Below are 25,197 nucleotides of genomic sequence, written 5' to 3'. Positions count from 1 at the left end.
GATCTCGAGCATCGCTCGTTCCAGAGACTTCTTTACTTTTGATATGTTGCCGCACGTGTGTTTTATGCAGATTGGAGAAAACGACATTCTTTTGCATACCAATGAAGTGATTGTACGTGACATTCTATCTTTAGCATCGTATCTACATTCCGGAATAGGCATATAAACAGTTATTGTGGGTCAGCTTCTTCGCCGCCAACCTTGGGCCTTGTCACCGGACTTCAACGATCGCATCATCGCCATCAATGTCATGCTCCGAGAACAGTGCTCAAACATTTCCGGTGTGCATTTCTGGCCTCAGAGGCTTCTGGACAGATTTGACATTTCTATGCCAGGACGGGGTACATCTCCGATGCCCCTCCCAGTCGTCCCATGTTGTGAACACCTCTCATGGGTGGGTGGATCCAATTTGCAATTGGATTGTAGCGTTTATTTTCTTTTAACCCACCCTTTTTTGAAGACAGGCATATCAGTGCCTGCTTTATGATACATGTAATTTTAGGGGGTCAGACTGCATAATATGTTACCAAAGATTTTTGTATTATTTCAAAGTTTTTTCTAGTCTTGTCAGACCCCCTTATAATATGTTTATATTTTGTTTTGCGTCATTCACTTCAATAAATGACATTTTTTCCACTTTCACTACTGTTGTTATTTTAATTTTAATCCATCAAAAAACTAGCTCAGTTGACTTGGCTTCGGTCTTGCATTATAACAGAGGAACATAAATATACTTTTGCACAATACAATCTCTTTAAACATCTATAATCTATCAAGTATGAGTAATTACAGGTCTACGAAATAATCCAACACTTTGCACCAGCATATTTTGAGGACCACACGATTTTCCGTGAAAATAGCACTTTTTTTATAGTGTCTGTGCATGCGCGTAACCCTATTTGGGGGTACGGTTTTCCTACCTTTGTTTATCCCCGTTTGGGGGTTCGACTAGACTGATCGCTTTAGAGATCTTCCGGGTGATAAACGTAAGTCTCTTAAAAGTGAATACCCCCCTTGTGAACATGTACATGTACTCACTATCTTTTGGGGATGTATGGCTCTGTGGGAGACATATGGCTATAATGTAAAATCCCCTTGCTGTAGAAGGCTTACTCAAGACCGAGACTTCAGGTTGAAATTTCACTATGAAGGGAAGTCTCACTATACAGTACCAGGATTCGAGCCCTGATCCCCTGACTCTGCAATCAGGTTATCTATACAAACCGTCTGGACACCGGCAATGTAATCCATCAGATCGCCACAGATTACTACTTACGTTTTCGTTCTCTCCGATACTATCTCCATACTCTCTCTTTTCGGTCATTATCGGAAACTGTGAACAACTGTCATCAACTAGATTTAAAGGTTGACTACAAGGTCTGTAATAAGAGAAAAGGTTTTTTTTTTTTATGTGTGAATGTGTATTTTTTTTTCCCTTAAGACAAGTAATTTCTCGAAAGTTTATTTAAAAAATCTCTTCATAGAAATTAATATTTATCTCAGTTGTACATGATACAGATATTTGCACAGTGTTTGCGCAAGATATCTACCACTTCCCAAATAAGAAATATATGTAAGCAATTGCAACTACTAAGTCGGATGACTGTAACTTTATGCGAATAGGCACATGTATCTCATTTGGTCATGAAATGCCTCTTGGTCACAATCACCTGTACATGTATACAAAGTATTATCTCTTTATATCTCACACTAAAAGGTTTTGACTTTTGGTATTCATCCTTTCTGAGCTTAATGTTCCTAATACCTTTGATTAAGGTCGTGTAGAATTCTATGATCGTTTCCAATAGAGTCAGCAGGAGAGGCGGAGAGGTTTCCTGTAGGACCAGATGGAGATGTAGACATGTTTCCCATAGGATCTACAGGGGAGGTAGATATATTTCCCATGGGAACAGCAGGTGATGCAGACATGTTTCCTATTGGAACAGCAGGTGTGACTGATATGTTTCCCATTGGAATAGCAGGAGAGGTATACAAGCTTCCCATAGGAACATCACTGGAGGTACAGATGTTTCCAATGGGAACAGCAGGAGAGGCAGACATGTTTCCCATAGGATATACAGGAGAAGCAGACAGGTTTTCCATAGGAATAGCTGCGGAGGTAGACATGTTTTCCATAGACCAATCTAATTGACTTGAGGGTGGGAAAAGTTGTCGTGTTTTGCAGTCTAAAGAATCCCATCTTCGATCTAATTCTAAAATGCATACAATAAAAAAATGATACTAGTTCAGCAAGAAGTTAATATTGCATGCACATAATCCAATGCTAAATAATTCTGGGCAGTTTACCTAACAATTATTATAGTTCAGTGTACATACACAATTTTTCATGCATTTTTAAGAGACTCCTAGATACTTTAAAAATGGAAAATTGTAAGAGGAAATAGTGTCCTGGGGATTATTTTTTCCAAAAATAAATGGGGAAGACTTTATTTCTAATTTATTTATCATAGTTCTTATCAGACAGAATCAATTTAAAATTAAGAGTAAATTGATTTTTTTTTAATTTAAATGAATACTAGTAAATAAAAATCAAGAGACCCAACGACAGCACTCCTCCAAAATAACTCATTGTAATCAAAGATGTCTTTTATTGCTATTACGTTTTCAGTCTAAAATCTTTAGAAAATATTCAAAAACACACGTAAAGTTGCCTGTATCAATAAACGTTTTAAATAAAACACATTCAATTAAATAACGCTGTAAAAATCATACTTGAAAAAGTTGTCATAAACTGATCAAATTTTGGCCCTTGAGAAGGCATAGCAGCATCATTCTGATGTGGTGTCATTCGCTCATTTTGTCCCTTCATAAAGTACTGATGCCGATGTTGCTGATATGGCTGCTGTTGCTGAAGAGCTGGTTGTAGTGTTGTATGTCCATTCTGCTGGATAAATGAATGTAGACCCCAAGGAGCCTGAGCACCATTATATTGAGGATAAAATACTGCTTGTCCTAAAGTAGGTCAACACAACATTAAAACAAGCAAAATAATCATTCTTCCAAAATCACATTTCATTTTCTGTTCCGATAATAATTTCAATATCATTATCCAACAAAATACACTTGGAGCATCCCCATCCATGATACCCACCTCCATTTTTTTTGTCAATGAATTTTTAGGTCTTTACACACTGAAATAATTAACAGATTTTTCCGTTTTTCGAATTATGACAAAGAGCACATATCGTCATCTTTATATATTTCATCAGTGTGTTGCATTGATTGACAAAGAAATTTATACAGGCCTAGGATGAGTACTGTAATTGAACGACAGGGGCGAATATAAAGATTAAAGATAAATAAAGTTGGTGAAAACTGTCAGGTATCATTTTTGGAACATCTCTCATATATGCTTAATTCAAACAAGAGGCCCATGGGCCTTATAGCTCACCTGAGCATAATGCAACAACTTTCTAGTTATTGAATATGATTCATGTTTTAAGCTAGATGCTATGGCATTCTCAATTTTGAAAGAGGCACCATTGATGGCAGGTTAGGTGAACAAAAATGCATTTTAACTAATCAGTAATATTCAGCAATAATCAGTAGTGCCCTTTCCACACATGAACCCCTGACCCTTAGGCTTAGTTCTTTACACTGCACAATTTTTGAAAAGGCATCCTTGCTTTTCAAAAATATTTGATTAATACCAAGGAGCAGATTTCAAACAATTCATTCATTTTCAATACAATGTTAATAAGTACAGAACCCCCCACCTATGGTACCCCTGAATCTGAAGCCTTGAAATTCACAATTCTGCAAGATTAGGGCTCATCATAACTATATACATGTAAGTAGTTCATCTGCTTCCTATTTAGAGACAGAGAAGAAAATTTTCAAAGATTTAATGTATTTTCACTATATAATAATCAGTAGAGCGCCGCCTTAACACCAGAACCCCTGACCCTGGGGCCATAAAATTCACAATTTTGGAAGAGGCATTGTTACAACGCACTTTGAAAAATTACGCACTTTGAAAAAATTTTTCAAAGTTCGTTAAAATTTGGGACCAAGCTAACGCACTTTGAACAAAATATTTTTTTTTTCAAAGTGCGTTCATATCGACCACATTAACGCACTTTGAACGAAATGTAAAGATTGATCAATATTCCTTCGAACAATCGGTATGATAAATAATAGATCCAGGTTTGTTAACTTTTTTTATGATAAAGTCACTGTAGGACCTGAGATATTGACGTTTTAAATATTTAAGGTTTTGATAAAATAAAAGGGAAAATTAAAGGGTCTCGAGAAAAAGAGTGACGATTGTTTAAGTTCATTATTTCGTTTCTTTTTTTTTTTAATTCTAGTCTTTGATAAGTTGATGTAAAGGTGTATAGGGGGCACTAACAGAGGACAGCTTCAAGCAACGTAGCATTTATCATAATAAAAAGGGGCCAATTTGATTGTTCAAAACTATAAAAAAAAATTCTTTTTCTCTCATACGTTTCACCGTACAAAAAATTTCTAGTTTTCATCTGTTTTAATTAATTCATTTATTATTGAAAGTTTTCAACGTCATACCAGTTAGGTAAATACATAATTATATGAATGCTTTGAGTATAGCATAGACATCGAGACTGGGCGTAGATCCAGGGGAGGGGATGGAGGGCTAAGCCCCCCACTTATTTTGGAAACATATAAACATCGTATAAGCATTGAAAATGCAGCGTACCCTTTTTAGGTTTATTGCTCCCCTCCCCCGTTTGTTACCGACACCTATGTATTGGAAATATAAAGATTTTGACTGAGGGATCTTATACCCGTCTTCTCCTCTTTTCGACGGGAGTAAATCAATTCATTTTATGAGGTTAGGGTTAGGCTTAGTTTTTTGAAAGATAAATAACAAATAATATCTTTCCACGACTAAAATTTTGTTTGTTTTTTTTCAAAGTGCGTTAAGTATCTCCATGGTAAAATATATTGATGTAGACTCTTAACGCAATTTGAAAAAAATTTTCAAAGTGCGTTGATTTTGTCCCAATTTTAACGCACTTAGAAAATTTTTTTCAAAGTGCGTTGCCACAAGGCATTCTTGCTCATTATAACTATTACTTAGTTAGTTTATTTAATACCTAGGACCAGAGAAGAATTTTTTTTTAAAAAATCATGTATTTTCAATACATAATCAAAAGAGCCCAACCCTAACACCAAAAGTCTGATCCTGGGGCCATAAAATTCACAATTTTGGTAAAAGCACTCTTGCTCATCATAACTATACTCTTACTTAGTTTATATAATACCCAGGAGCAAAGAAGAAGATTTTCAAAGAATTCATGTATTTTCACTATATAATCAATAGAGCCCGACCCTAACACCAGAACCCCTGACCCTTGGGCCATAATATTAACAATTTTTGTAAAAGCACTCTTGCTCATCATAACTATACACTTAGTTAGTTTATTTAATACCCAGGAGCAAAGAAGAAGATTTTCGAAGAATTCATGTATTTTCACTATATGCATGTAAGCAATAGAGGACCGCCCTTACACCAGAACCCTGACCCTGGGGCCATGAAATTTACAATTTTGGAAGAGGCATTCTTGCTCATCATAACTAAACACTTAGTTAGTTTATTTAATACCCAGGAGCAAAGAAGATTTTCAAAGAATTCAGGTATTTTCAATATATAATCAATACAGCCCTGTCCTAACAACAAAATTAACAACAGAACCCCTGACCCTGGGGCCATTAAATTTACAATTTTGGTAGAGGCACTTTTGCTTATCATAACTATGTACTTAGTTGGTTCATTTAATACCCAGGAGAAGAGAAGCAGATTTTCAAAGAAATAATGCATTTTCACTATATACTTATTTAGCCCCACCCTAGCACTAGAACCCCCTGATCTAGGGCCATGAATTTCGCAATTTTTGTATAGGACTCAATGCTGATTACAATCATGCAAACAGTTTGACTGCTTGATATCCAGGAGTAAAGAAGAAGATTTTTAAAGATTGCATTAATTTAGTGGTTTTGGTCCCACCCCTCATGCCCCAGGGGGGCAGGGATCATGAAATTCACAATTTTTGTTCCCCTTTACCTATAAATGCTTGTTCCAAATTTGGTAGTTCAGTGGTTGCAGAGAAGAAGCTGAAAATGTTCAAATGTTACTGCACGACGGACGAAAACGGATAGCAATAGGTCACCTGAGTTTACTCAGGTGACCTAAAAAGCTTCTTCCCTTTCTTTGCATACATGTAAACTTGTTGTTGGGCTCTTCAAACACAAAATGTAAAAGACTCAAATAATAATTAAAGATCATTTTTAAGATGTTACATGTATAAGGATAATCTGGCCACACTAGAAATTGTCTATATTATTGATACTGACAAAATCATACCTAAAGGGGTTCTCAACTCCTGATTTGAGTGTGGCTGCTGGTATGACATATAAGCTTTATTTTCATGTGGAGCCATTTGTTCATTCATTAATTGTTGTTGATACTGAAGCTGATGTTGATGCTGTTGATGATTTGAAGTTGTTTGTGCAGTTGGCTCCTCTATTCGCTGGATTTTGCTTCCGCTGTCGAAGCCCAAAAGATCCTGAACACCATAGTTCTGATCAGAAACCAATGCTGGTCCTAAAATAATTTTCAATGTAAAATAAAAAATTATGTACAGCATTGACAAATGTTGTGGCTCTCGGCTCTTGTGGGTCATGACATGAATCTTTTTTTTAATATTAAAAATCTTTTATATATTAGTTTTTTTACTGAGTTTTTTTAAGAAGAGTACTTTTATTTGACCAAATTAATTGTTCACTAAAATTAATTATCTCCAAGTGACGAAGTATGTCTCTACATCTGAACACAGCGTTATTTTCTTTAATAAAGATTGTTAGAGAAGTCACAGTAATCCTGCTGTGATAAGAGGGAGATATTTTTTTTTTAATCCCCTCAATATCGATCATTAAAAAATAGCCAGTCATACTATATTTTTTTTTAACTTGCTTATAGAATAGCAATTTATATCATAATATCATACACGTAGACTTAAAACCAGAAAGCCTGAAAGATACAATACTAAATTATATATGGTAATAAATAAGTTTCTATAATTCTAAAAATGCTGAAAATTAATGAAACCCAACAGCCTGAGCTAAATAGACAATCCTATTACTTTAAAAAAGACAAATATACAAAAATACACAAATATTGAAAAAAACTATTTGTTTCACTTCAAAATCTGAATAAACTATCAATTTATAAATGCAAACAATCATACTTGAACTGTTTTTCCTCTGCTGATTAAAGCTTTTCTGCTGAAAAGGTGTATAAACCTCATATTGGTTTGGTGCTGAAAGATCATTTTGTCCATTCATTAAGTATTGTTGTTGCCTTTGTTGCTTCGAAGCTTGCTGTGCAGTTGTCTGCCCTTGCTGCGGAAGAAAGTTTGCTTTAGGGATGCCCAAATAAGGATTACCACCATAGTTCTGGGGCTGTGGTACAGCTGGTCCTAAAATGTATTAAGAAAAAAAATTAATTAGAGCAAAATATTTTATTATGTAACATTAAATTTGAAAATGCACCGGTATATTATATGCCCCTAAGTCAAATTAATGAAAACACTGCTCCACCAGTCATGGAATAACGACTACAAAATTGTTCCTTTACACTCATCTCTAAGCAAAGGTAACAATTTTTCTTTAAATTTTTGCCCTTTAAAAATAACCAGAAAGGGAGTGTTCTTAACACTCTAAAATCACATATTTTCATGGAGAAAAATTTTCGAGGTTTTGGTTGGGGAAGGGGGGGGTTGGGGTTTGGGGGGAACTCTTGGTTCGTGGGGCTTTAATTTTCGTGGATGTTGAATAATTACGTAGTTATGTATGTCACATTTTACATTTCGTTGGATGTAGAATATAATGGAGTAGTTATGTATGTCACATTCTACATTTCATAGTGGACATGAATTTGTGGGTCTCTTCAAACCATGAAAACAACGAAAATTAAACCCCACGAAAATTTGTGATTTCATAGTAATTTTTAGATGCTTCTTTTTAAGTAATTTTACGTTAATATGATAATACTTGGCTCTGCTGTAACAAATTCACAGGAAACCAAATAAAATGGTGTGACTCTAGAATTCTAAAACTTATTAAAAGTTATTAAAAAGTCATTGTACTTGAAACGTTTATCAAATGCAGATTAAAGTTGGGTTGCTGAGACGGCATATAGACTTCATTTTGATTTTGTGATAATCGCTGATTTTGTCCACCCATTGAGTATTGTTGTTGTTGCCATTGTTGCTGAAAAGTTATCTGTGCAGTTGTCTGCCCTTGCTGCTCTATTAAATTTACTCGAGGGAAACTCGAATGAGGCTGACCACCACAGTTCTGGGGGTGAGGTATTACTGGTCCTAGAATACATCAACATTTATGTCAATCAGAGAAAGATAATTTCTCCAAGAATTGTTAAATCTTATACTAACAAATACAGACATTTAATTTTTCATATTTACATGTATATCTGTACAAATAATCATCTATAGTAGGATTACATGTAAGTAAATTAACCATTGTATTATTGTAATGAACACCATTTTACTCTTCATTAGGAAGAGGAGCCACCACTCAAAAAATAAAATATCTACAGGTCGTGTGCTTATAAAGTAACCCTTTGCTGACTGAGAAATAAAAAGGGCAGTGAATGTGAATATATATACATGTATTTTACTATAGTGTATATATATTGTGAAGAATATTAATAGGAATACTGACAAAAAAAAGAATAATTCATTTCCCTATCATGGATGAATAAAGATTTTTTTTTGGTATTAATCACATTTTATTAGAAATTTGAGATTGCAGGGTAGCATGTTAATTCATTCGTAAGATGATATACGTGGTAAGAGTAACGTTGTCTCTCATATCTTCTAGACAATTTACCACAATTATTACGCTACAACATTTCTTGTATCGTCCTGTCTGTTGTCCTTCAGGAATTTGAAATTGAAATTCCCTAATCATATTGCCTGAACGGTGCTTAAGCTACTTTAATAATGATGCAAGTACATGTTACAAGGTACATGTAGTGCAATAAAAGCACGTAAACTGTGACAAAGTCTGTGATTGTCAAAAAACACAACAACACTTGAAACTAACTAATACAACAGCTCACTTCTAACTTCGAATTTCCTTTTCCTTAAAAGATTTTCCCTACATGTAATAATGCATAACTGTCATCTCATTGCTGTGGCCATGACTTACCTTAAGGGAGGGGGGGGGGGTGTTAGAATATCAATTTAAGACGCTTACGTGCATATATCAACTTGATCAATGGTTCTTTTGAAGATTAAAAATAAAACATTTTCATTAATTTATATCATATTTTAATTATCGCCACCTAAAAGAAATTATGTTTTAATGGAACAAATTTGAATTCCTTTTTACCAATTTGAAAGATGTTTTAAATTGCGGTTTTATAAAGATAACAGATTATCTCCACCTGAAAGAAATTATGCTTTTAAAGAAACAAATTTGAAGTCCTTTTACCAATTTGAAAGATGGTTATAAAGATAATAGAAAGACAGAGAGACAAAATATTCTCTTAAAAGCTTTATGATAGATTGATGGGAAAGTCTATGCCATCAGATATGATATTCTTTAGACTAGCCCATCGAAATATACATATGAACCTAAAACGGAGACCTAAGATCATACCTTGCTGACTTCCTGCTGCTGTAACTGTACTGTATGTTACTGTGACAGGGGAGACATGTCGAGCAGGAGGACCAAGACTTCGAGGTTCCATTATGAGACGTTCATCACTTCATTTTGATCATAGTACACTGTACTATAGTAGATTCCGATATTTTAGATCTGAACGATCTGAAAGGATAATGCAAGGTAATAAATCAAAGCCGAATACACAGCTCGGGTGAGTTATCAATGTTTTTTTTTTTTTTTTTTTTTTTTTTTTTTTTAAAAAGGAGTGTATTGGTAATTGTAATAAAAAAAATACATCTAGAACATGGCTCTCTATTTGAATAGATTGTGATACTGTCTTCATAAAAAATTAGTTTTCAATAAGTAAAGCCCAAATTGGTCTACTCATTCTGGGAAATTTTACATGTAACAAAGAAGTTCCCTATACATTTCTTCAGTTAGAATAGGTCATTGAGTTTTTAGCTAAGCTCAGTTAAAATCCCATCTCTTTGGCCAGAGGAATTAACAACGATACAAAAAAGTCTTAGACGTGTCTGTCAGAAAGACTAGCTGTGCTCTTATTCACTGTTATTTCCCATATAACAGACACGTTAAAATATTTCTCTGTGTGCTCATTAGTGTTATGAAAAAAGCTTTTTCCACGATATTTGGCTGGACAATCCTTCTACATACATGTACATTTTAAACTACTGTACATGTATTGTAAAGTCAAGGACAAACAAAATGAGTAGAGAAAAATTTCAAAAAATATATTTTTGTGTGTGTGTAAATGTTCTTGCCTAATAAGAGAAAAGGATACAGTCAGCTATAAAGGGATAGAAGGAAACTATCTCAACGTTATCAATAAAATGGAACCTAACTCAAAGTTTGTAAGGCCATTGGGCTGAAATGGATTTGTAGCGGAGTGAATTTGAAGCTTGACCTTGGCTTTATCGTTTGCACCCTTTGGGTGGTGTATGAATAAGATTGCACCTCAGGGACAAAGATAAAATCACGGCAAGGATTTCTTTTAAAGATGGAAATGTTCTATAACATTTATGTCTTTTATATCCAAAACCAAAGAGAAGTCGAACTACAATTAATAGTACCTGTAAAATCCAAGTCAGATTAGGCAAAGTGGAGAGAAATAACCACAATTTTCGCAGGGAATATTTTAACTTCGGCTGAGAATCTTAAATGATACATTTTAACTTTGACAATTGATTTGTTGAATTAATTTATTTTTCTTTCAAAAGTAGGAAACGGTAAACTAGCATATATGCAAATAGTTGTACCTCTCTTTCTATTTTAAAAAAAATTAAAACCTATCTTCAAATGGATTAAAGATTGGTACAGTTGAATTTAAGAAATGTGTAAATTATAATCATACCTAACTCTAATTTATTAAATCTAGGTTCAAATAAATTACATCTATCTCTAATGGATTAATATCTAATTCAATTCAATTCAATTCAATTGAAGATAGGTTCAACTGAATTATACATGTAACTATCTTAAATTCTTTTGATTTAAAGATAGATACAATTGAATATAAGATTGGCAAAATTAATTTGAACATAGGTATAATTGAAACCCAACAGAATTAAAGATAGGTACAAGATAGGTACGATTCAATTGAAAATAACACCCCCTTTGACATCACCTGAACACAGAGAAAATGTATAAAGTATTAAATTTTATAGGCATTATTTGTTATTATCAGTATCTAAATAATTAAAGATAGGTTCAATTATATTGCAATTATCTTTAAATCATTTGTACTTTTCTAAAGATAAATCAGAAATAGTTGTAATTCAATTTTACCTTTCTTTAAAATTTTAAAGATAAATAAAATTGACTTGAAGATAGGTACAAATATAATTAAAGATAGGGACAAATATTTAAATATATATTAATTTGGCGTGTCATACAAAAATACCTTTTTTGATAACGGTTAAGCATGGTTAGGCCAAGGAAGATAACTTAAGCTCCATACAAGGTAAAGAACAAAGTTATTTTGACCTTTCCAGACGATTTGATCAACTTTTTTGAAAAGGATTAAATAAATAAATATAAATTTATTATTGAAAGTGTAATTTAACTGTGCTGAAGTTGAGGGGGTTTCACCTTGGACAAGTAGTTATTCAATGAGGATTTATGACCTTGATGACGATTTTTTTTTTCCACAGGCACCTGACATTACTTATTTTTCTTTTAATAAAAAGAATATACCCAACCCGTTACTTATTTTTCTTTTGATAAGAAGGATGTACACTTACCTAACAATAAACCTGTTTATTATTTGGTATGGGTATATTCTTTTTATTAAAAGAAAAATAAGTAACGTCTGGTGCCGTGTTTTTTTCTGATCTTGACTTTTGATCAAGAACATTTCCTTTTAAAAGATCACTGAATATGTTTTGCGCAAGGAGTACTCTAGTCTATGGTAGAAGTTTTTACCTCCTGTGGACCAAGAGAGAAAATATGGTTAAATTTGAGCTTACATAAGGAAAATATACTCACAAATGAAGTTTGATTGACACGACAGCTTATATATGCACAACGGAAAGGGTTTATATTACTGCATTAAATGCACACACACTTGATTTGTATACGGGGCAATTAATCCTAACTCGTTTTCACCACGAGTGCCTGTAACTAAATGGCACCTTTCTAAATAGCCAAAAAATAGTTCATGTATGTATAGGAATCAGTATTATGAGAGGGGGAAGTTAAAGTGGAGATAATGAATTAAAGAAACAAAATGACACCCCACCCCCTCCCCCAAAAGGGATATATTTATCAAAGCCGCTATATGAATTACATGTATGTTGCTGGTGCTAATGAAATCATAATACCTAAGAAGGTAAAATGAATTGCATTCATTTTACATGACAATGTGAGACTCTTCTGTTATTTTTCATCCGAAACCTTTGACCTGTAGCAAATTTAAGGTATTAAAATTTCATAAATGCTTACTATAGAATCAATCGATAATGATATAATGTATATACGTGATCAAATCAACTTAAAAATCAGTATCTCACCATCTCTTTGTTAGAATCTCCTCTTTCCATGATATGCGTATTTACTATATCACTGTATAGAAAAACCCTGTTCTATATTTAGATCTGCACTGCACTGCATCGGCCGAAAATGGGATTGCCTGTACATAGTACTTTCGTTTCGGTTTAGATAAACCATAGACCTATTCACTTTATATCTATGATAAAACCAAGTGGCATTTACTCATTAAGGATAAAATTAATCTAGAAAACAGGTATACGTAGTGTCTCAATCAAAATAAAATTAGATCTTTGATCCACTCCAGTTAGATCGCTATACACACTTTGTGTTGCGATCTAATTTGAGTGGATCAAAGATCTAATTTGAATGAGATTGATAGTATTTGAGGGAGGGGTGGAGGGCTCTATTAACACACCCAACTCCCCCAACCCCAAACATTTTCCCAATCTAAAGTGAAATTAATTTCATACATAAATATTTCCATTTCCAATTGTTTTCTCTATGATAAACACTACAAAAGTGTATCTTGTTAATTTCATGATAATACCCTGTGGTATGTATATTTCTCTATTACTGAAAGGTCAGGTGTCAACCTGCATGTATATCACTGGCGTATAAATATACTCAAGAAAAAATAGATGTTTTGTTTAATTGTTTACTAATTAATTTGATATGATATATCTTTTTAACAAACAAAATAAATAATGAATTATCTTCGGCTCGAAAGCAAGTCACTAGCGCAACGCTGTCCACTATCAAATATAATTAGTTTTACAGTAAAAGCGAGGCCTTGCGAGTCCGAGAACTCCACTTCCGTAACAGCCACGTGGAGAAATTGACATTGCCACATGGATCTGCACGTACTCCATCATCTGATGCAGACATCGTCCCTTAGTCATTACCATCCGACTTTAAGCAACTCAACTTCTTCTGTTATTATAACATCCATACAAATCGGTTTCCTGACCATACTGACCAGCTCCCGTTTCATCAACTGCATGCAAAATTGCATTCAATATGGCGGCGGAGAAGTGACATAGTGCTGATATATGTTCGTGCTTCCGACAACCTAAATCTAGGTCACATATATAATTAAAGTCAACAAGATTTCTTTGATCATCATTTAAAATTCTTTTGTTGTTTATTTTATAAATGTTGATATTTGACTACGGTAAATATAAATAGTCAATAAATTTGTTTCGTGTTTTTGGGACTATTTTTTATAGTAAAATTTGACGTCATGGGGCCTTGTGCATTTCAAATCTACTCAATTAGACGGTATTTCGATTTATTTTAAGATGGTTATTTCAAGTAAAAATGGAAATATAAGGAATCACTGTCTAGTTTTGAGGATATGCCAGGGACATCAACAATAGTGGGAAACATGGGATAATTTTAGCAAAACGGGCTTCGCCCGTTAAGCAAATTATCCCATGTTTCCCACTATTGTTGATGCCCTGGCATACCCTCAAAACTAGACAGTGATTCCTTAAATGTAAATATAAGGAATGTTTATAAGTTTTTAGTGTGAATAATTGGTGCGCGCTTCATGAGATATGCCTACGTGACAAGTCTGTATGATGAACACACCAATAACTCACACAAAACTGAAAAAAAATTCTGAATGTAAATCTAAATTCCACATATGAGTTATACTTTGTAATATCTCAAACATGCCATAGAGTGGCCCTTTTAAATTAAATTTCTCTGGTTTATTAAACTAAGTACACATCAAAACAGTAATTTGGTAGTTACCTCTTCTGTCAATTTAGAACTTAAATCATTTCATTCAGAAAGCAAATAATCAAGTCATTTTTAGAGATATAACTTGCAAACAGCTGATTTACTCAAATCTAATAAATATACTGTCATATTAAACATACGTATGTATTATTCACGGGTAAGTTCTAACCTTTTCGTTCATTCAGGTACACCATATGTTGGGTTTTTTTTAAATTTCTTAAATAAGTTGAGCTTTTCATCTTTGCAATGTTCATGTACCAGATATTTCATTTAAACTTTTCAAATATTACTCTTTCTATTTATTAGGATTTATAACCAAGCTGCAGTTGCTGTTTATTTCTGGGCTGCTAAACTTAACTTACTGTACAATGCATTATTATTCACTGGTAAGTTTACACCTGGCCTGTTCATTCATTCATTCATGTACAACAAATGCTTGCCTTTTTTATATTTCTTTAATAAGTTGAGCTATTTTTTTCGCAGACAACAAGAAATTTCATTTAAACTTTTCCAACAAAGGAGATGGGTTAATATGACGAGCAAAAAGCCTTTTGCTTCACAAAGATGAAGGTGAAAAACTGGATTTTGCGTAATATTTCATCTAACATGAATGTATACTTTATGTAATATCTACAACTTCAAAAAATCTTACAGTAGTGTAGACAATTCCATTAATGTAAACAATTTCAGTAATGTAAACAATTCCAGTAATGTAAACTATTTCAGTTATGTAACAATTCCAGTAATATAACAATAACAATTGCAGTAATGTAGACAACTTCAGTTGTGTAAACAATTCCAGTAATGCAGACAATTCCAGAAATGTAGACAATTCCAGTAGTGTAAACAATTACAGTAGTGTAGACAATTCCATTATATGTAGACAATGCCAGCAGTGTACTCAACTGCAGTTATGTAAACAATTCCAGTAGTGAAAACAATTACAGTAGTGTAGACAATTCCATTATATGTAGACAATGCCAGCAGTGTACTCAACTGCAGTTATGTAAACAATTCCAGTAGTGAAAACAATTACAGTAATATGAAAAATGCTGGTAATGTGAACAATTCCAGTAATGTAAACAATGACGGTAATGTAAACAATTTCAGTAATGTAAACCATTCAAGAAATCATTAATGTAAACAATTTCAGTAATGTAAACAATTCCAGTAATGTAAACTATTTCAGTTATGTAACAATTCCAGTAATATAACGATAACAATTGCAGTAATGTAGACAATTTCAGTTGTGTAAACAATTTCAGTAATGTAACAATTCCAGTAAAGTAAACAATTCCAGTAATGCAGACAATTCCAGTAATGTAGACAATTTAAGTAGTGTATATCTCAGCAGACTCCGGGAGTCATGGTTACATTGTCTATAGCGATGTCACCCTGATAACTCCATCCTCGGATGCCTTTGATGTCAACCTGTAAATACATGTACACATGTATTTGCATACCATATAACTTTCTGTCTATACTATAATGAATTCATCGTTTATGACGACATGAATTATTTTAGCGTATTAAATTGATTACCAATTAGGTTTTGAAATATCTAAAAACCACTTTTAATTTTCTCAATCTACTGTAACTAGGTATGTGTTCAATTCAAACAGATATATCAGACAAATATTAATTTGCACATTTTTATGGGAAAAAAAAACTCAATGTCATTCATATGATTTCAATTTCAGAGCTTTATCTAAAGTAAGGTCATTTTGTCTCCCATTGTCAGTCTTTGTTCTTTTTCTTTAATTCCTTATTTCCGTTTTCAATACAAAATTTAACCCGTTATATAATTCATTGTTTTAGGCAATTACAGTAAAAATATATATCTTGTTTGTCAAAACAAAATAAAATTTGAAACAATCTCCAATAAATGTTATAAAGCCCACATTATTTTCGTCCTGATAATTGTCGATAATATGTTTTATTTAGGCTTTCTATTCATGATATGCATCTTTGCAAAGAAATGCACAATTTAAAGAAATATGCAATAAGCAATAAAACAAAGTAAAATTACCCCCCCCCCCCCCAAAAAAAAAAAATAAAACCTATCAGGTCAATTTTATCAAAATTATAAAAATTCTTTCATTTACCACAAGGTTAGCCGTTGAAGGAATGGTAACCCTTTGAGTAAGCCAGTTGATTCCCTTATTTCCAGATGTATACCATAAGGTGGACAGTGATCCAGACGATCCAGCATTCACTTGTAATGTTCCAATATGTCTGCCATACATATTGTACGCGAAGGAAAGGCACCATGTCTGCTGGGCTGTATTTATTTAAAATAGGAATTGAGAAGTGCAATACTCAGAGGGCAAACTTTTGATGTTAGAAATGCCGTATTTTATATATACAGCGAAAACTGTCTAATCTGAATTATCCGACACACTGTGAATTACGAAGTTAAATTTCTTTCCCATTTTTACATTTTCCTTGTGTTCAACACTTTGCAATCTGACACCCTGTCTATTCCGACACAAAATATGTCTCCCAGTGCATGTCGGATTAGACAGGTTTCATTGTATTTATTAGCAAAGTCTGGAGTATATACTTACCAAACACTGTCCCTGTTGTGGTCAGTATGTAGGTGGCTCCCCAGCGTTGACCAGAGGCTTCAGTGTAAGCAAACGTCCCATCAATAGGTAACTGGGGACCTGTGAAGCGGCTTGGCGTGCTCTATAACAGAAATGTATTACTAACAATCTGGATACACTACATTCCTCTTATTAGATTAAGAATTTGATAGGGAGATCCCATTTCGGAAATTTCCGTGGGTTCGTGTTTATTTTTTTACGATTATATTCACTGTCTGTTCGTTTTTTAATATGAGAAGAAAGATTTTTATGATTTTTCCTATATATTTCAATGTAAAATTTGGGATCTCTGTTGTGGCCCTCCCTACCACCATCAGTTTATAATTTTGATAATTCAGAATCTACCCTACCTGAAGATAATTCTACATAAGTTTCAACTTTTCTGGCCCCGTGGATCTTAAGAGGAGATTTTCAATGACCCCATCCTATTTTTGTCTTTTCTTGATTATCTCCCCTTTATTTCCCCAAAGGATGCTTTGTACCAAGTTAAGTTAAAATTTAACCATGTGAAATGTTAAAAGTTTACAGACGGACACACAGCTAGACAGACGGACGGACAACAGAAAAAGTGGGCTCAGGTAATATAAAAACTTAAAAACTTTGATTTCATCTCTCCCTTTTTCTTTGACCTTTCTCCTACCTCACTTTCTCTTAGACCCAGTATCAGCATACCTCGATATAGTACTAATGAAACAAAAGGCCCATGAGCCACATCGCTCACCTGAGCATATTGGTTAAAAAAGCACAACCAGTTCAGTATTGAAAAGTAGGGCTTGAATTTTTAACTACCTGAGAATCCTTCCTTATCGATAACAATGGCTTTACTGTTCTTGAACAGAAGATTTTTTCCCCCTATATATTCCTATGTAAAAAATCATCTCTATTTTTGCCCCTCCCTACCCCCTGGAGTCATGATTTGAACAATTGCGAATGTACACTGCATAATAATGCTTCTGTTAAAAGACGAGAATTTGCCTATATCAGAAAAAATAATTTATTTTGTATTGATTTGAACAAATTTGATTCTTAACTACATGAGAATGCTTCAATTTAAATAAGAACAATATGGTTTCGCTTTTCTCCAGATTTTTTCCTATATATTTTAAACTTTGATTTTTAGTTGTGGCACCACCCTACCCCCGAGGGTCATTATTTGCACAAATTTGATTCTACACTACCTGGGATGCTACCACCTAAGTTAATCAATCCTGGCCCAGTATTTCTTGAGAAGAAAATTTTTAAAAGCTGTCATTAATTTTTCACTAATTAACTCACAATTATCTCTCCTTGAAAAAGGGTGTGGCTTTTCATTAAACAAGCTTAAATCCCCATCACCCAATTATAATTTGTGGCAAGTTTGGTTAAAATTGGCCAAGTGGTTCTTGAGAAGAAATGTAAAAAGTTTACAGGCGGACGGACAGACGGACGACGGTCAAAATGTGATAAAAAAAACTCAGTTGAAGCTTTGGCTCAGGTGAGCTAAAACAAACTATCCTTGGAACATATAATATATGTTTTGTCGCCAGTGATCATTCTGGCAGTATGGACCAATAGACGACAATGCTTATTGCACTGAGGAGCATGTAAACCTCAAATTCGCTAGCGACATTTTGTGCAGAGAAGGACCCTTCTTACCTGCAGAATGTGTTACATAACTTATATATATACAGCTATATATGTATATTTTTTTGTGAAACACTGATGATCCTGTATGTCTAAGAAAATTAACCTCCAAGATCAAGGTCAAAGGATAAAATTGTTGGTATCAAGAAAAAGGTCTTTCCACAAAGAATAAACTTTGTACTGAATTAATATGAGACAAGATGTGTTTGTGATACATTATGCGCCCAGCGACAACAAAAATCGAAAGAGCTATTTTTAGCATATAGGAAACAGTCAATGTCACAAAGTCATTGACTTTGGTGTCATTTGAAAGAACTTGATAAGTGAAGTATACACACCAAATATAAAGAGTCTACAAAGAATAAACTTTGTACTGAAATTCATATAAGACAAGATGTGTTTGTGAAACATTATTTGCCCGGCGACAACAAATTCAAAAAAAGATATTTTTAGCATATAGGAAACAGTCAAGGTCACAAAGTCATTGAGCTTGGTGTCATTAAAAAGCTTTTTTTAGCATATAGATCACAGTCAAGGTCACCAGGTCATTGACGTTGATTTCATTGTAAGAACTTAATTAGTGAAGTACGCATACCAAATATGAAGTCTCTACCTAACATTGTTCAAAAGTTATGGTGAAGGTTAAAGTTTGAAGACAAACAGACAGACAGACACACAGACAGACAGACAGGACAAAAACAATAAACGCCTCGGATCCATCTATCCGGGCGCATAACAACATAACAACATATAGTACTTATTATTCAGAAGTTATGGCTATTGCAGGGTTAGAGGTTTTTACAAAGTGGGCAAAATTCTTAGGTCAAAGTTAAATATTTGATAATAGTACCATCAGAAAGTCTTGTCATAATTAATACACAGTATTACTTAAGTATGATAGTCCTGGCACAAAAGTTCAAAAGTTATAACCAATGTAAATGTTTAGGTTTTTTTAAATGGATCTTACTCCAAGGTTAAGAGGTTAAATATGATAGTACCGTGCGAAAGGTCCTGTCACATCGAATACCTGTGAAATATGAAAGCCATAGTCCCAAGCATTCAACATTGTGGGTAAGGTTAATATATTTGCGGACAAACAGACAAACGGACGGAAGGACATGATAACAACTACATATATACCCCCATTCCCCGTCATTCAACATTGATCCTGAATATTTTTTTAATGAATAACTTTTATGATCTAGGTTAGCAACAATTGAAAGCTAATTACCGTTCCAAACGACCAGTCTGCAGAGTCATGGTTGGATTGTACCAGGAAAGAGCAGCTACCTCCAGTAAAAGTACAGGATGTAGTTCCAACTGAAAAAGCAAGGACAAGTCTCATTCAAGGCTTATTTGTGGTCCCCGGTTACTCATCAAATTTCATTTATCAAAGGCTTTAAAAATTAAATATTATTAATATATAATGTCTTTATTATTTGAATCTTCATCTAAAAATGCCAAACAATTAATTTACACAGCATACGAAGCTGCGTTTTGAAGTCTGGGTCCTTTGATTTTTATGAATATCAAAAGAAATCACTGACAGGTACACACTTTCAAGCTTTCTTAAACACCGAGCACAGATTTCTTCAGAGTCGAGTTTGATATATATTGTGTATATCATATTTTTAAAGGTTGAGTAAAAATATCTTTGTTGAACAACCTTGTGCTGTATGTTTTTTAATTAAAAGTATTGTGATTTTGAACATCGTCGCTGTCTTCATGTACATGCGATTAGCCTCTTTATGACCTGTTTCGAACTACAACAAACCACGTGGATTTGTGTCGTAAACAGGTAAATGCCCACAGTAAATGTGCTAGGAAGCACTCGGTTGAAATGTACTCAGTCGATCATGTATCGGTCAGCATATGGACTTGTTTGGTTAATCTTGTTATAGTGGTTCATTCACATTGCTAGAGTTTTGTGCATTGAAAATTGTATTTGTTGTTGATTGTGAATCTTGAACATATAATTCGTCTTTGAAAGGAAAATTTTATGTATCACGGGTATTCTTTCTATAGTATCTAAATGTCATTGAAACATGACATTGTTTAAAGTTAACCTTTATACAGATATTATGGATAGTCGTGAGATATATTCATCTAAGTGTGACCCAATACAATTATACATACCTATATTGTCACAGTTGGTTCCACCGTACCCAGTGGCACAGAGACATGAATACCCGCTTCCACTGCCGCTACTGGTACACGTCCCGCCATTCAGGCATGGGTTGGCAGTGCAACCTATAATACGTAAGGGGTAATGTACCCAAATGATCCTTAAATGTAATGGAGATGAGGCCCCCAAGGGACCGAGGCCAAATACTTTTAAGGAATAGACCCTATAAATAAACTTGAAATAAAACCTTTAACAACAATTAGGAAAAAAAGTTTAAAAATTCGCTAAAAATATTTATGACATCAATACTTCTATTTGGATATTTGACATGTACATTATAAGTGATGCTATATTGAAATCTCAAATAAAATGTGGGTGTAAAATGGCATCATAAACAAAAGAGTGACGGCACAGGTGGATTTTATTATTTTTCTGCAGTTAAGTGTGAAGTTTTGCGATGCATCACGAACTCTTCCGTCAGATGCATCCAGCGTTAACAGTTTACGTGATTGGTCAACTCATATTATCAACATTGACATGGAAATAGTCTGCTGTACGATCAACCAATCAGGGTTGTAAGATAAGAAGAAAGTTCCAGTCGTAAAGCTTGCGGTTAGAAGGCGTGTACAATTTACCCTGAGCGCAGCCGTCAACTACATGTAAATCGTGACGTAACGTAAAATATCGTACTTAAACACTTAACTGCAAACTATAATACCTAAGGAAATTTGAACGTTTTTATTGGAATGCTGTTTAATGAGAAATTTTAAAATTTATACGATGCATTCAAACCGAGAGCATGAAGTAAGAAAGAAATATATGTAGAGGCAGTGTGAATCGTATTGTAGGTTGACTTAAAATAAATACATGTTTTTAAACCAAAAAAGACCAATGGGGGTACAACGTATACAAACCGTTTACCTTTTCTCTTATAATATATAGTGGGTTATTTTGTGTGGAGCAATTATTTTGGGGGTTTACTATTTTTTTTACCTATTGTACAAAAGATGAATAAGTGTTTTTTGTTTTGAACAGATTTTATTGTATAAACAAAAGGATTGGAAACAAGTTCTTTCAATAAGTGTAATAAATATAACTTGTAAAAAAAATGCCATAAAAGCCCTGGGGTTGAATATCGGGGGAGGGGGGGGGGTCCTGCCCACAAGTACCTGTGTTTTATCCTTTTCCAAATCACATCTGATTTGTTACCTAAAGCAACACAACAAAAATCTTAAAGACCGAGTTCTTGTTCCTACTTACCACAGTTCCCTTCTGTGACCGTCACAGCATCTATTGCGATATCACTCTTATAACTCTTCCCTCGTATTCCTTCTATGTAAATCTGTGGGTTTAAACATTTCAGAAATGTAAAAAATTTGACAGTTAAGCCATTGTTAAAACTTTTTCCGATATTTATTATCCATTTGATGACCTACCACTAGTCCACTTGTCGGTGGGATTTCTACGGCTGCTAACAACCACTGGTCTCCTTGATTTCCACTTTTTGTAAAGATATTTTGCACATGGCCTGAACTACTGGAGTAATATACATTCAAAGTTCCCATGCCACGAGCAGAACCGAACATGTGATAATAAAAACTTATACACTGTAATGTTGCTGAAATAAAACCAACGAAATATACATTAAAATCATACTAATAACCGTTTTAAGGTAGAACCTACGTAGGAAAAGTCTTAGTCACAAGATTTTTAAACTATCCAAAATGATAAATTAGAACTTGCTTATCAATTAGTTTAAAACTCATGGTATGTTTCCTTGTTTTTAAATATAGTACAGCCTGTGAAACTTGGTATGGTATTTACATACTGCGGCTACATATTTTCAGTTATTTTTTGGGGTACTTGTCAAGAAGAGAATTTGAAATAACACAAAAATACCTCTTCAAACATCGTTGCTTATAGACTCTATTAACCGAACAATATTAAGCAAAATTTCTCAAGAATAATTTTTCCACTTTAAAAAAAAATATGCAAATGGACTCTTTTTCTTTTTAGTCAATTCTCCACCCTACATTTGTAAATATTTTTCAAAAGTCTTTGTCACAATGTTTTCAATCTTTAATATGATGAAAAACATACCCAAGCGATTACAAAAAGCCATTAAAATATATACTTTTCCCCTCTAACTAATGAGAGATAGGCTATTTACCGATACTACTTTTCTTGACCTTTTTGCACTTACACGGGATTTAATTATTAAGACTGTTTGGGGTTACTTTCAGATCAAACATGTTTATCAAAAATTGTACTTTTAATTTAAAAAGATCATATTTAATAGAAAAAATGTAATCAAACACCAAGAGTATGAATAAGTAACAATTAATTATCAAAAAGAATGCACATCATTTCATTATAGATATCACAAAAATCTACACACGATTACAAGATGTACAACATATACGTACATCTTTGACTTAGACACATTTTATATTACACTATTTAGTTGGCAACTGAAGATTTCTCTGGATTTTTGCATTCCTACAAAATGGTATATACCATTCACATTATTACAGTGATTTGTATACATTGTAATTTCATTACACAAGATAGTCTACTGTCTTGGATTTGTCAACTTAATTAAGGTCAAGATCGAGTAAATGAAAGGTGCCTACAGGTTTCTCTTATTCCAGAAATATATTGTCATTAAAGCTGACATGAACTCTTAAAAAGGCATCAGTTTTCATCTTTGTACGACTTACTACGTTCCTGTACGCCCTTGTCCGCCATATTTCTTCGATTCCGCCATATTAAATCGAAAAATTTGGGCCACCTGTACCTGTTATATAATAGTCCAGTCATTTTAGCCCAAAAATCGCTAAACTTGCAACTAATTGCAAAAGAATTGTTTTCAATGATTTTGACTTCACTAATATGTGTACTACAACATTAAAAAAATCTAATGTTCTACATGAAGTGGAAAAACATTTTTTTTGGGCCAAAAACAAGAAAAAGATCGAAAAACCGACAAAAACTGGAGATTTAGCTTTTCTTCATTATTAATCAAATAAGAATACAATTTTTAGTTTGGCAATTTTAAATTTTAGTAAGAAATAATAACTGTAAAATTCTCATATAATAATTTGACTTTTTAAGAATATTTTTAAGGAGGAATGTTCTAATTTTAGTGTAAAAAACAATGAAAACTGGAAATATTTGTAGTTTTCATTAATAAGATTGAAATATACAAATATATATACATGTATAAGAAATATATTCTATTACAATGAGGTTTTGTACTGTTTATCAATTTAGAAATACTAGAAACCAAGGGAAGGGGCACATGAAGGGGGGGGGCGTGCCCCTAGCTTTCCCCAGTATTTTCCCGCAAAAATTTCCAAGAAAAAAAACATGACACTTCAGTCTCAATGGCATTGAAAATAAATCATATCATTAATCTTATTCATTACATTATCTTAAATTTTTTTCTGAGAAGAAACCCTCCCCTAATGAAATACTATTTATTCGATAACCTAAATGTTGACCATAACGGTGACTGACCACCAGGTTATATGTACACTTACATGTATGTAACTGTTTTAGCATTGATAATTTTCATGAGAATTGTCAGTTTAGATAATATTCTGTTAAACAAAATGTCAAATGAATGCAAAAATTCTATTCCCGTCAATTTCCAGTTATGAACAAGATTGATTGATGTATACTGTTTAACGTCCCTCTCTAGAATATTTCACTGATATGGAGACGTCACCCTTGCCGGTGAAGGGCTGCAAATTTAGGCCTATGCTCGGCACTCAGGGCCTTTGAGCAGGGAGGGATCTTTATCGTGCCACACCTGCTGTGACACGGGGCCTCGGTTTATACGGTCTCATCCGAAGGACCGCCCCATTTAGTCGCCTTTTACGACAAGCAAGGGGGTACTGAGGACCTATTCTAACCCGGATCCCCACGGGGCGTTATGAACAAGAAGTAGAATGTCTAATTTTTTCTTTATTAAATTAATTTGTGTCGTCTCCATCATCTGTGCTCTTTGTTGAATTGGAGCAACTTGTTCCTCTACAATGGCCGCATCCAATTGTACATTGTAGGCCATGTTTCTGGCACGTGCATCTCTTTGTGTCACAATTTACCTTACAATTACAGTGAATGATATTCAGAAGACGATTGGGAGCAGGCGGCAAACTGTTTTTAAGTGGCATGCATTTGCCTTCATCAGTAACTGTCCAGCCCCAATCAAGTGGATTCAGATCAATGCGATCGAGTTTTATCCACTGCTGACACTGATAGTATGACCTTCTTGAATGCAACTCTGCAGAATCAGATGTTGGTGGCAGACTCTGTACCTGAACGCATTTATTGTTAGTTATAGCCTTGTTGGTATACAAACGAAGCCTCAGAAGATCCAGTCCTTCGTGTGGCACTCCT

General features: G+C 33.8%; 2 protein-coding genes and 1 long non-coding RNA gene across 7 annotated transcripts in view; 1 reads left to right on the top strand and 2 right to left on the bottom strand.

Annotated features, from left to right (window-relative positions):
- The window catches only part of LOC134232014 (uncharacterized), a 40,390-nt gene extending 27,626 nt beyond the window's left edge, over positions 1–12,764 (bottom strand). For 3 of the 5 annotated variants that reach the window (XM_062713974.1, XM_062714002.1, XM_062714009.1), the window contains exons 1-8: positions 12,193–12,227; positions 9,685–9,852; positions 8,148–8,381; positions 7,248–7,478; positions 6,365–6,604; positions 2,734–2,973; positions 1,766–2,213; positions 1,277–1,379 (exon numbers count right to left, since the gene is read on the bottom strand). In XM_062713974.1, coding sequence (XP_062569958.1) covers positions 1,277–1,379; positions 1,766–2,213; positions 2,734–2,973; positions 6,365–6,604; positions 7,248–7,478; positions 8,148–8,381; positions 9,685–9,775 — 1,587 coding nt within the window. In that variant the 5' untranslated portion in view covers positions 9,776–9,852; positions 12,193–12,227. Of the gene's footprint in view, positions 1–1,276; positions 1,380–1,765; positions 2,214–2,733; positions 2,974–6,364; positions 6,605–7,247; positions 7,479–8,147; positions 8,382–9,684; positions 9,853–12,192; positions 12,228–12,716 lie in introns of those variants that run through there. The other 2 variants (XM_062713985.1, XM_062713995.1) reach the window with 2 other exon arrangements.
- An 87-nt stretch (positions 12,765–12,851) lies between these two features.
- Positions 12,852–15,089, top strand: LOC134231988 (uncharacterized). Its single transcript, XR_009984671.1, has 3 exons — positions 12,852–12,949; positions 14,746–14,825; positions 14,923–15,089. It is a non-coding gene; the product is annotated as an uncharacterized LOC134231988 (long non-coding RNA).
- A 694-nt stretch (positions 15,090–15,783) lies between these two features.
- LOC134231977 (MAM domain-containing glycosylphosphatidylinositol anchor protein 1-like) lies at positions 15,784–22,387 on the bottom strand. The gene is made up of 7 exons (XM_062713929.1): positions 22,230–22,387; positions 22,054–22,135; positions 20,805–20,918; positions 19,900–19,988; positions 17,007–17,127; positions 16,545–16,720; positions 15,784–15,870 (listed from the first exon to the last, which is right to left on the bottom strand). Exons 1-7 carry the CDS (start codon positions 22,377–22,379, stop codon positions 15,787–15,789), a joined length of 816 nt encoding a protein of 271 aa, XP_062569913.1. The 5' UTR covers positions 22,380–22,387; the 3' UTR covers positions 15,784–15,786.
- Between the last annotated feature and the right edge of the window lie 2,810 nt (positions 22,388–25,197).

Source organism: Saccostrea cucullata, unplaced genomic scaffold, assembly GCF_032062105.1.
Source record: "Saccostrea cucullata isolate Sc308-1 unplaced genomic scaffold, CSIRO_AGI_Scuc_v1 ctg1907, whole genome shotgun sequence".
NCBI classification, from domain to species: Eukaryota; Metazoa; Mollusca; class Bivalvia; order Ostreida; family Ostreidae; genus Saccostrea; species Saccostrea cuccullata.
This window is presented reverse-complemented; position numbering and strand designations above follow the sequence as displayed.